Genomic DNA, 12,851 nt, shown 5'->3' with positions numbered 1-12,851 from the left:
GAAATCTTTTGGTGGAGACAACAGATATCTTTAAATCTAGGTCTCCTCCTCTAACTTCTCAGTCACCACAGAATCTTTGGGCTTTGCTTGGGGAGCAGTTTCAGGAGGGATAGAAGTGCAAGGAACATCTGACACCAAAAACAGATGCAAGCAAATATCAAGGTGATGCTTGCCGTGATCAAGACAGTCAACACTCTGATTTATCTTTGGTTCCTGGACCTCTGGTGTTTACATACAATACCAAGTCATGTGGGTCACTAAGCAAGGGAGGGTCAGGTCGTACTCCCTTTGCAGAATAGCAGTGCTAGCTTGGGGTGTAGCTTCAGAGCACAGTCTCTCTCTACAGGCATCCTACATTTCGTCAGAGCAAAACTGTGTGCCAGGCAAGCCGAGCAGGACCATGGCAAACCCTCATTAGTGGAAACTAGATCAGAGCATCTTCCAAGATTTGATCCATCTGTGTGAAGTTTCTGAAGTACACCTCTTTGCCTCCTCTCTTTACAGTCAACTGGCAAGACTCTGTTCCAGGACTACATGCAAGAAGGCCTGAAAGACGCATGCCATTTCTTTTCCTTGGGAAGGAATGTTTGTGAATGCTTTCCCACTTTTTCCGCTAATAATCAGGGTACTGCTGAAGATTCAAAGGTAATTTTCAGCGTCATTTTGGTGTGTCCCTTTTGGCCCAGGCAGCCATGGTTCTCCCTTCTTTTGGAAATATCCAGGGACTATTACCACAAGCTTCCTCAGACTAGATCTACTCACCCAAAAACAAGGTGTTTGATACACCCCAACATTAGTCAACGTCAGTCGACTGTCTGAATCATAAGATCTTAATTCCTTTTAAGTACTTGTTTACTGATGCCATGCACCAGGTACTAATGATGACAAAAAAGCCTGCTGCTAGAAATGCATATATTAGCAAATAGTAAATGTTTTCTAGTTGTTGCTAGCAACATAAGTAGCACCCATCCAGGACTAGTTGCTACCTATGGCCTTTCTTATTCCTCTATCAAGGTTAATTTATCTGCCATTTCGGCATGTCTGCCCTTGGATCCTCTTGTTTCAGTGCAGTCTCATGTCAGTGTTCTTGAGATGGGTTTTGTGTAAGAAGCCTCCAGGAAAACCAGTGGCCTGTCCTTGGGACCTTAAATTGTCAGAGAAGGTAACACTTGCTCCATTTTGAACCAGCTTATCTGGCTGACTTGAGGTTCTTAACATGGAAACAGTTTTACTGCTTGTTCTGACCTGTTTAAGAAGGGTATCCAAGTTGCAAGTTCTTACGGTGAGTCAACACAGTCTCATTTTCCATAGGGACAGGGTTTCTTTGAGAGCTAATCCTTTTGTACATAAAGTGGCATCAGAGATTAGTTGAAGTCAAACTGTCCTCTGCATTTTCTCTCGTGAACCTAAAATGAAGGAGAAAGGATACTCCATACTTTTGATATCCACAGACAGCTCTTATACTGTCTTGATAGAAATGAATCTTTCAGATCTTTGGACTAGTTCATTTCTTGTGAGGGTATGAAGAGGCAACCCGTCTCAAGATAGAGCATTTCTAAATGCTTATCTATGGCTATTGCATTATGTTTTACCCACCTTAACAGAAGTATTCCAGGCAGGGTTAAAGCTTACTCGCCCAGGGCCTCTGCTTCATCTGTGGGTTTTTGGAAACTGTTGGATTCCTGACGTATTGTAGAAGTTGCTCCTTGGGCCTCTGTACATAACTTTTACAAAGCACTTATGAGTTTTATTCCTTCTCTAGGTCCAGATCAAGCTTTGCTAGGACCTTTCTTCAGGGGCTCCTGGACTGTTCTTCCACCTTCCAAATGTAGTTAGCTAAGATAATCTACCCATATAGCCAAGACTACTGCAGCAGCGATCAATGCGATGAACATAGTACAGTTGTGTAAATTAAACTTACCATAGCATCAGATGTTCAAATGATCACTGCTGCAGTAGCCATTCCCTCCTTCCTTCTCCCATGTTTTTTGGTGTGTTTTTATGCCCGTGTGTTGACATGTATTTTTTTTTCTTGTTCTAGCATTGTACTTTCAGGGCTTACCCCTCCCGCCCTCTACTGGTAGGAAAGGTGAGATTCTTCCTGGGTAGTGGTTTCTTCTTCTTTGTGGTCAGTTTTCCCTTTTTCCTGATTGATTTTTTTTTTTTTTTGGCATCCAGGCAGCATATTTAGTAGTCAGTAACTAAATGCTGTAAAAATAACTTTTACTGATTTTTTTTTTTAAACAATTTCTGTGCATTTACTTTAGGAGAGCTGTACATCTCTGTCAGCTGCCATCTTCAAATCACTCCAGTCAGTCACTTTGAGGATGAGGGGAGTCGCAGGCTTCTAGTGACAATTTTTCCCATGCTTTTCAGTGTGATCTGCAGCACTCTAGGATGATTGATACCTGTGTAGATGGAACCTTCAAGTCTGTCAGTGAATGCTTTGGTGACTGACCAAATGCTGAGGAAGTGTACTGTCACTTTACACCTCACACAGCCCTTTCTTTCCGTCAGCCATGTCAAAGCTGGTTTTGCTGGCTAGTGTTAAGGAGCCTCTCATTGTTTCTTCATTGCTTGTTTTGGTCTTTATAACTCTTGACTGTGTTGGCTATCCAAGAGTTATTTGTCATATAGTGGGAGATTTTTTCCCCAGCTGCAGAAGTACACGTTTTATATACCATGATTTAGCAGCAGCAAAGTGCTCTGCTTAGACCTTTAGTAATTTGTATCTATAGCAGCATGTTCTTTTCTTATTGTGTTTTCTTTACATTAATTGCAGTTTGACTCTTGCTTTAGCTGCATGTCTCCTTCCCTCAGTCTCCCTCTCTGTTGCTCCTCGGAGAATGAGGTAAAGGGGTACTGAGAATTTTGTTTCAATGGCATTCAAGGATTCTGATCCCATCCCTTCCTGCAGGTGTCCCCCAAAAGACCCCTTCTTTGAACTGGCATATAGCATTTTTTCCTTTCCTGCAAATGTGTAAAGTGATAATTGGGGAATAATACATGAACATTGAATTATCCCCCACTCCATGAAAACATTGCATCTGATGTCATTTTCATTCTTTCCTCAAATGTTGTCTGTGATCCAACATCAGATCCTTTTCAGCCTCTTTTACCATCCTCACGAATCCAACTAGAGAGCTCTTCCATTTACCCAAATTGCCCCACTGTTCTGTTATACCTCAGATCTTGTTTGCTGCCATGTCATTCAAATGCAGATTTCTGGTTTCAAGCTGTGGAGGTTGAGCTAGCCTTATATCCTTTTTTCCTGAAGTTTTTTGTACTTTGCTTCTTTCCTGTTCCTTCCTTTATTTTTATGTAGAACTTTTGTCTTTCTATTCTTTTTTACCTGTGTGAGGGTACTCTCTCTCAGACCCATTGTTGGTGTTTCTTCTATTTACCCATTTTTAGGATATCTTTTGAATGCCATTGTTGGTATTTTCGTTCAACAGAAAAAAGTCTTTACCTTTTTGTTTTAGGAATAAGTTAGATTTGATATTATGGCTTACAAGCCAATGGGATTTAAGTGCATCTCCTGAGGGCTTAAGGTCTGAAACTTGAATGTCCACAAGGAGTGCATGTGTGTGGGTGCTGCCCACCTAGATGTGGACTGTTCTGTTCATTTGGTGTTCATCTCCCATGCTTTACCAACTAAGCTTGTTTTGTAAGGTTTGTTTCCTTTTCTTTCTCCCTCAGCTGGGGCTCAACCCCCTTCTAGCAAAACAAAGGGGAGCCTGACTTGGCGCCTGAAGAAAAGGAGTCCAAGAAACAGACCTCTTATCGTTCTCTCCATTTGGCTATGACCTGGGAGCTGCTGGCTAACATTACCAAAGCATGTGATCCAGCACCTTTCATGGAAACTTTTACGTCGAGATCAAGGCTTCTTGGATACAACTCCCACTTTTCCACCCCAGATCCAATATCTCTTCAGCTTCATTTGCTCTTCTTACAGCAGACATTTAGAAAATCTTCCTGATCACAAACTACTACTTTGTCCCTTAGGTCTTTTCTGAGATTGTCTGAGGAAGATGTGGGTAGAATGAAGTTAGTCAGGCCTCAGATTCAGATGAGAGTTGTTCTGTTTCTATCTCACATCGGATCCGTAAGCCTGCCCTCCTGTCAACATCATGTCGCATCTCCTTCTCCAATTTGATCAGTGTATTTGGAGCCCTTGGATCTGAGATCTTTGAAAATGTCCTTGTTGGATCCGAAAACAGCTCGTTCAACTGTAATCATTTTTGTCAGGCTATGAATGTCTGAGTGGTTAGTGTCTTCCCAACCCTTTCTAATTGCAATACATATCGTGGGGAAGTACATTGTATTAATAGACAAGCTGAGCAGGTTGCTGCAGGAGTGGTACCTCAATCAGACTGCATCTTCAGTGATCATCAGCTGCTAGGACCAGCCTTACTGCAACTTGTTAGCATACCCCCCAACACCAAATGCAGCAGCTTTTTTCCCTAGTTTCTTATGAGGGCCAGTCGCCAAGGGATGCTTTGGTCTGCACTTGGCTGCTCTCCTTTGTACTTCTTCCGACTCCACTGATGATTTCTTTAGAAATCAGGCTGGTGCAAAGCAGTGGTCATTCACATTTCCCATTTTTGATCTGGACAAGTATGCTGGTCCTTCCTCTCAATCTGTTGTACCCACCTTGATTGCTGGATCCCCTTCTGGATCTGATCTCTCAACCATCTGACAAAGCGTCACCCAGGCATCAAATCCTTGAGTCTGCTGCTTTTTTACACGTCCATTGATGGCCAGGAACTGCCAACCGGCTTTCATCCAGTGTTATCCTCTTTTTCTCATCTCAGAAGCCTTCTACCAGGAAGACTACAGGAGTGGAAGATATTTTCTCTGTGGGCTTCAGCCAAAGTCATAGAGCCTTTTTCTGTTCCCATACCACCAGTTCTAGACTTTCTTGCAAACCCTTTTCTTGCAGAAACTAACTACTCCACAGTTAAAGTTTATCTGGAAGCTTTTCAAACACTCCCTTGAGGTAATCCTGTTCCACACAAGGTTGTTAGCTTATTACTACTGGCTTTCACAAGATCCATGAGCTTGCATCGACAATGGTCCTGAAATTTGTGTCTTGGAAAACTCCTCCTGGTGGTTACCTCAGCAGGGAAGATTTCATAATTGCAAGCCTTGTGTTATAAGCTGTCATGTAATCTTTCACAAGAATTGGGTGTCCCTCCAAACAAGTCTAGATTTTCTTCACAAGTTAGCTGCGGAGTCGTCCTTGATTCAGACTATGTACTGGCATTTCTGTGCCAATTTTTCAAATAAAGGTGAATATCTCCTGCATTTGTTGGATGGTCGTCATCATGAGATCCATTTCTACTTGCATTACACACAAGATTTCAGGAAATCTATTTTTTTTTCCATTTTCTAGAACGGAACTAGGAACCAGTCTTCCCAAGGTTAATTTGCCAATGCAGTTGTCCGATAACATCATGTTTGTTTGTAGGGCCAAAGGACTTTCACTACCTCACAAAACCCTAAAGCATGCATCAACAAGAGAGGTATGGCTTTCTTTTCTAGGGCCATTTTGATGTTTGCACTGCAGCTACTTGGTCCACAATTCATATGTTTGTCTCTTATTACTAGCTTAGACCTGCAGTCTAAATCTGTGGCTTTTTTTGGATCCGGCATCTTCCATAATATCTTTACAGAGTACCTCCCAGGATTTGTTGTAGCTGGAGAGAATGCCCCATAAGTTGAGATGGATCGTAAAGAAAACTTTAGATATGAAAGTTATGTATTTATAATAATGCTAGCTCTCTATTTTCTTCTGTCCATCTGAACCTTCTGATGTTAAGTTGTCAATCTCGCCTTCATTCTTGCTGGATGGGTTCGGAGCCGATCCTCGGCTCCGACTTGGCACTTGCTTAGCTTGAGAACTCCTTTTACCAGCTCGAGGCAACCCTATATCCCATGATGCAAGGCGGGACTACCCCAGATCTCGTTTGCTGCTTTGCGAAGAGGTCTCCTTTTTTGCCAGCTGAGGTAAGTTTGAGTTTTTCAAACAGCTTAAGTCAGGGTTTATCTTCCCCTTTTCCTATTTTTTAGTGTGTAGTGTCCATACAATCACCCTATTCCCCTTATAGTAAAACATTTTTTACTTTATAAAAAGTTTTAAAAATTTCAGTTAGGCCTAGGCCTTCCTTTTAATCCCTACCTGTGTGTCTGTGTTTGTGGGATTAATTTGTGTGACTGTTTTGGTGTGTGTGTGTGTGTGTGAGTATTTTATTACTCTTTTTCCTTAGACTATGTCTAAAGAGGTAAAGGTCTCAGGCTTCAAGAAGTGTGACTCGTGCTGTCAGAAAATGTCTCTGACAGACTGTCACACTTCTTGTGTTTACTGCCTGGGGCCTTTACACCTGCAGGACTCCTGTGCTTTGTGTCACTCTTTTAGCCAGCGAGTCCTGCAGGAAAGGAGGAATAAGTTAATCCTCCGTGGCTTGCTAAAGCCGGAAGGTTCACCCACTAAACCTGGGTCCAGTAAGCCTTCCAAGCCATCCAAGGGTCAGGCTACAGCTTCCAAGCCTTCCCCGGTGGCTCCGACTCCTTCGGAGTCAAGATCGGCTCCGGCCGGAGTCGAGATCGGCTCCGGCCAGAGCCGATCTTTCTCCTTCTCAGCTAGGGTCAGCTCCGACACCCAATCTGCTGTTGCCTTGTCGGCTCCGGCTGGAGCCGACACAGTATCCAGTATCGGAGCCGAGAAGCCTTCGGCTCCATCTGGAACCCATAGGACGTCGGCTCCGATGACTTCCTCCAAGAAGAGATCTCGGTCCCCGTCTTTGGAATCTATCCACTCGGCTCCGGGGTCTCCTCTTTTGTCGGAGCGGAGTCATCGGAGCCGATCTTCGAGATCTTCCAGGCTGTCTGACCACGATTTAGAGAGGGTGGTAAGCAGGCTGTTAAAGTCGCAGGCACTGGCCCAAATGCTCCATAGCCCGTCTCAGCAGACTTCGGCTATTGCTTCACCCCTTGAACTTCCTCCTCCGACTCCCCACCAGAGTTCGGAGCCGGAGCTTCTCGGGACAGCGACTGTGTCGGAGCCGGAACCGATACATCCTTTTTCGGCTCAGTCGTCTTCGGCTCCGATCTCCTCCTTGATCCCTTCCTTGGAGGGATCCGGTCGTCGAGTTTCCCTAGTCGGCTCCGAGGGGGCTAGTGGCATCGGACCCTTGTCCGACCCAGCTCTCCCTCTCGGGGCTTCGGCTTTGGTAAGCTCGGCACCGACATCGGCCTCGGAGCCTTCCCTCTCAGTGGAGCCGGGAATTCCTATTTCCTCGGAACGGGAATATTCCGGTCTCCTGGGGATGGGAGCCTTTGAGGTGATGAGGAGTGTCCTGGCACCTGAGCCAGGTCAACGGTCCATCCCTCTAGCTCCTCCCTCTTCGGTGCCTGTAGACGCCTCTTGCCAGCGTCTTGCTCTCCGGCCCAGGGATCCATCGCCCCAGGTTTCCCCATTGGGAATATCTTCCTCTTCCGAGGTTTCTCCTGATCCTGCAGGGGAACCCCCTCGGAAGAGGACGTGTAAGAGGAAACACACAGACTCCCCTGAGTCTACTACATCTGATACCGACTTAGATGAGTCGGAGGGTTCCCCACGATCCCCCTCTGAGGATGTCTCCTTTTCAGACATCCTTGAGCTCCTCAAACAGAGGGAATTGGCCCTCCATTGACCCCTCCGAGGATGAGTCGGTATACCTGGAGGCTTTTGGATCCCGACCCTCCACCTCCTGGGTGTCTCCGCCTTTCGACCCACTTATGCAGGTAGTGGCTCGGAAGGCGTGGCAGCTCCAGATTCTGTGGAACCTGTCCCCAGGAGACCATCCAAGTTTATTACGGCCCCTACGGACAAACAGTTTCTTTCCAAGGCGTCTCTGTGGATGCTATGGTGGCGGCGGCCACTAAGAAGGAACTTGCGGATCCTTCAGTACCTGTCCATCCTCCTAACAAGGATTCTAGGACCATGGACAGGTATGGAAAGCGGATGTTTTCTTCAGCGACCTTTGCTATGCGGTCGCTGAACTACCTTTGTCACTTCACCAGGCTTCAAAGAGATATTCTCAAGGAACTAGGTGAAGTGGTCCAGGATCCTTCTGCTGCTGGGGCTCAAGAAAAGATTGCCTCACAGCTAGCAATCCTGAATTCCTTATCCAACTCCTCCATGCGGCTCATATCCTATGCGGCCGATGGAGCGAGCAGGGCCGCAGGCACAGGAGTGGCTCTTAGACGTCAAGCCTGGATGCGGCTTTGTAATTTTGCGGACCCCTTTAAGGCGTCCTTCACCAATACCCCCTTTGACGGTTCGGCTTTGTTCGGACCTCAGGTGAAGGATACCTTGACCAGGTGTGAGCAGGACGGTAAAACTCTTTCTGCCGTTGGAGTCCATTTTTCCACCCCTTCTAGACCATATCCCAAGGGTCAGAGGCGAGGAAAGATGTGGTTCCATAAAGCCCAAGGAGCTACACGGACACACGTGGTCAGTTTACCCCCAGAGGCAGAGGGGTAACAATAATACGCCGCCCTAGAGGCAGGGGGGGTCCTCAGAACCAGGGCAACAGGGAGTCTCTTCCTGAGAAGCCCTTTCAGCACCCCTGAGGTGTTGCCCGACTGTCCACCCTTGGAGGCAGTCGGGGGAAGGATTTCACTGTACCCAGTAGCCTGGCATTCCCTTTCACAAGATATGTGGGTACAGTCGATCATATCCGAGGGTTACACAATCCCCTTCGAAAGGTATCCCGTACCTCATCAATCCCTTCCAGACATCTCACCCGGTCAAAGGGATTTGGCAGAACAGGAGGTTTCAAAGCTCCTAGAAAAAAGAGCCGTCCAGACTGTTCCGGCAGACCAAGTAGGATCCGGCGTCTACTCGAGATTCTTTTTGGTCCCCAAAAGGACGGGAGATTGGAGACCAATATTAGACCTGAGCAGTCTAAACAGATTTGTCAAGAAGGCAAGATTCCGGATGGTCACGCTTCAGTCCATTCTGCCCTTTCTGGGCAAGGATAACTGGATGTGCTCTATAGACCTTCAGGACGCGTGCTATCACATAAAGATTCACAGGTGCTCCAGAAGGTTTCTCCGCTTTCGGCTAGGGACCAGTCATTACCAATTCAGAGCCCTGCCCTTTGGCCTCACTTCAGCCCCCAGAGTGTTTACCAAATGCATGGCAGTGGTCACAGCTCATCTGAGATGTCAAGGATTCCAGGTGTTTCCTTATTTAGACGACTGGCTCCTCTCCGCCACCACCAGGTGTCAGCTTCTTCAGACCAGAGACTTTACTCTGCAGCTATCAGGAGTTTGGGAATTTCAGTGAATTTCGAAAAATCTTCTCTGCGGCCTTGCCAATCTATCACCTTTATAGGCGCAGAATTAAACACCGTCAAAATGTTAGCCAGACTAGCAGATCAAAGAATTCTGGACATCCAAAAATACGTTCGGATTTTATTGCAGAGCAGCAAAGTCAAAGCCAGACTGATACTAAAGGTTCTAGGTGTTATGGCTGCGGCCATTGTTCTTCTACCACTGGCTCGCTTCCACATGCGTCTTCTGCAGTGGATGTTATTCACTCAGTGGTCGTTCCACAGTCTTCCGATGAGGCACGAAATCTTAGTCACACAATCGTGCAGGACTCATCTGAACTGGTGGATATCTTCCCCTCTTCTTCATCAGGGCCGACCTTTTGTTCCCCCTCCTCCGGATGCCACAGTTACTACGGATGCCTCTCTGATCGGTTGGGGGGGGCATTATCAGGGCAGGATGGTCCACGGGACGTGGCAACCCATAGAATACCATCTGCACATAAATGTCCTGGAGATGAGAGCGGTGCTTTTAACGTTGCAAGCCCTCAACGACTTTCTTCCCGTAGGGACTATTGCAGTACAAACGGACAACATGTCCGTGGTCTGGTACATCAACAAGCAGGGCGGGACCAGGTCCTATCCGTTGTGTCGAGAAGCTCTCAGACTTTGGCAATGGGCAATCTCCTCTCATCGGTTTCTGATAGCAACGCACATCCCCGGCAGGTCCAACCTCTTGGCGGACAGGCTGAGCAGATCCATTCTCATGCCTCACGAGTGGTCTCTCAATCAATCTGTAGTGGACCAGATTTTTCTGAAGTGGGGCACACCTTGTTGCGATCTTTTTGCTACACCCCAAAACAACAAGCGCCCCAATTTTTTCACCCTCTTTCCCCTACCAGGCCAAGCCCTGAGAGACTCTCTAACCCAGGATTGGCCCCGGGGACTTCTGTACGCTTTTCCTCCTTTTCCCTTGATTCTACAAGTCATTCAGAAAGCCACCGTTTTGAGGGCCAAGTTAATTCTCATTGCCCCTTACTGGCCTCGACAAATTTGGTTTCCGTCTCTGCATCGTCACCTCCTGGTGCAGCCCTGGCATCTGGACCCAGTTCCGGATCTCTTGATCCACCAGTCGGGTCAACAGCACCGGGCCATTCATTCTATCAACCTCACTGCTTGGTTGCTCCACTTCCTTCCCTAGCCAGGCTTCCTATGATCTCTGATCCGGTCAGAGATATCTTAGTGGCTTCTTTAAAGTCGTCCACCAGAACAGTTTATGCTAGCAAGTGGCGACGTTTTTCCATTTGGGCAAATTCCAGAAATATTGATCCCTTTACTGCTCCTGTGCATTCTGTTTTAGATTTCCTGGCTGAGGTTTTTCAATCAGGATCTTCTTCATCTACAGTAAAAGTTCAACTGGCTGCTATTTCCAAGTATCGTGTTGGCTTGCAAGATCATAACATTATGTCTCATAGACTATGCAAAGCCTTTCTGAGAGGAGTGTTTCTCCTCAAGCCGCCAATAAAACATCCTCCTCCACAATGGGATCTAAATTTAATGTTGGCATCCTTGATGTTACCACCCTTTGAACCGTCTGCTTCATGTTCATTGAAATTATTGACCTGGAAAACTATATTTTTACTGGCTGTCACTTCAGCAAGAAGGGTTTCCGAGATTCAAGCTCTCTGCATCCGTTCCCCTTATTGGTTTTTCACAAGGACAGGGTATCCTTAAGAACGAACCCGTCCTTTCTCCCCAAAGTTGTCTCTCAAACCAATATTAATCAATCCATAGATCTACCAGTTTTTTTCCCAAACTATTCTGACAGAGCTGAACAAAAGCTTCATTTTTTGGATGTCCATCGTCAGCTCAGGTACTATTTGCATAGAACGAAACAATTCAGGAAATCGGACCAATTATTTGTCTCCTATGCAGAAAACAGGAAAGGTCTCCCAGTGTCTAAAGTGACCTTATCCAGATGGTTGTCTTCCACCATTTCTTATGTGTACTCACTCAGAGGCAAGCAACTACCTTCTAAACCGAAAGCACACTCAACCAGGAGTCTATCCACTTCTGCAGCCTTTCAGGATAGACTACCCATTGATACCATTTGTGCAGCAGCTACTTGGGCCACTCCTCATACCTTTGTCTCTCATTACAAGTTAGATTTGGCCACCAGAGACAGGGCCAGTTTTGGTTCCACAGTTCTCAAGAGTCTGTTCCATTGAGCCACCCGGGATACAGGTGCTAGGGACGCGGTCCCATCCAGCAAGAATGAAGGCGAGATTGACAACTTAACATTTAGAAGTTATGTACCTACCATAACGTTCCATGTTAGTTGTCTTCTCTCGCCTTCTTTCTTTCCTCCCTCCTTCCCCCTGGCCTGGACAGATCTTGAAGAGTTCCTATCAGGTTGTTTCCTCCTGAGCCTTCATTAGAGGACTCTTTTATTATGAACTTGGGTTTCCTAAATATATTAGGTTAGTCCTTAGCAGGGTAGGTTAGCTACCAAACGAGATCTGAGGTAGTCCCGCCTTGCATCATGGGATATAGGGTTGCCTCGAGCTGGTAAAAGGAGTTCTCAAGCTAAGCAAGTGCTGAGTCTCGGCTCCGAACCCATCCAGCAAGAAAGAAGGCGAGAGAAGACAACTAACATGGAACGTTATGGTAGGTACATAACTTCTAATTTTATTTTGTAATCACTGACAGTGTTTTGCTGAAATCACCAGTTGTCCTTTTCTGTAAGTGACCTAGATTTATCAGTCTGTTATAGGAGGGAAAACTTGATCCGAGAAACTGTTAGGATGGAGGGGCATTATGAGAACTGGCGAGCCTTGGTAAAACTTTCAGATGTCTGAACTGCAAGGCTCATTTGCTAAACTTTTACTGGCTTTTTAAATCCATGAGAGCCTCGTATGTAAAGCTATCGAGCGTATTATTGCAGACTTCATTAATCTGGATGTTAAAAATATCTTAACCATAGACCATCATCAGTTTGGCTTTATCAAATGAAGGTCCTGTCTCATTAACTTCTTTAAAAAGTAAGTGGAGCAATGGATACAGCATATGTAGTCCTGGCCAAGGCCTTAGACACTATTTCCAATGTAAGTATTGTTAATAGACTTGTAAATTTGAATACAAATCCTTATATTGTGCAATGGATAGCTCACTGGTTGTCGGATGGAACCCATGTGGTTAGAGTAGCAAGTACCACTTCCGAAAGCAAAAAATGTGACCAGTAGTTTCCCCACAGGGCTTAGTTTTGTTTCCTGTCCTATTTGGCATATATTTCTCAGACCTTCAGGCCAGCACTTTAAGGCCCATGGTTAACTAAATATGGAGATGACTGCAAATTGGGTGGTGCTTCATCTTCACTTAAATCACAGTTGGTCCAGTTATGGATTAGACCCGATTAATGATTGGTTCAGGGACAATAGCCTCAAATTAAATGTAAAAAAAAAAATGTAGTATAGTTAATTTTGGTTTCAGTGTCTAGCCAGGGTGCCAAACCTTTACCTTCTTAGGATGCACGTC

General features: G+C 45.8%; 1 protein-coding gene across 1 annotated transcript in view; it reads left to right on the top strand.

Moving 5' to 3' along the window:
- MARCHF6 (membrane associated ring-CH-type finger 6) overlaps window positions 1-12,851 on the top strand; it is a 2,699,933-nt gene that overhangs the window by 1,535,219 nt on the left and 1,151,863 nt on the right. Inside the window, exon 18 of the mRNA XM_044064887.1 lies at window positions 3,190-3,206. Within this exon, the coding sequence (XP_043920822.1) occupies window positions 3,190-3,206 (17 nt within the window). The remainder of the gene's footprint in view (window positions 1-3,189; window positions 3,207-12,851) is intronic.

Source organism: Protopterus annectens, chromosome 3.part0, assembly GCF_019279795.1.
Source record: "Protopterus annectens isolate FY-2018-M chromosome 3.part0, PAN1.0, whole genome shotgun sequence".
NCBI lineage: Eukaryota > Metazoa > Chordata > Ceratodontiformes > Protopteridae > Protopterus > Protopterus annectens.
The sequence above is the reverse complement of the archived record's forward strand: the minus strand, read 5'-3'. Positions and strand labels throughout refer to the sequence as shown.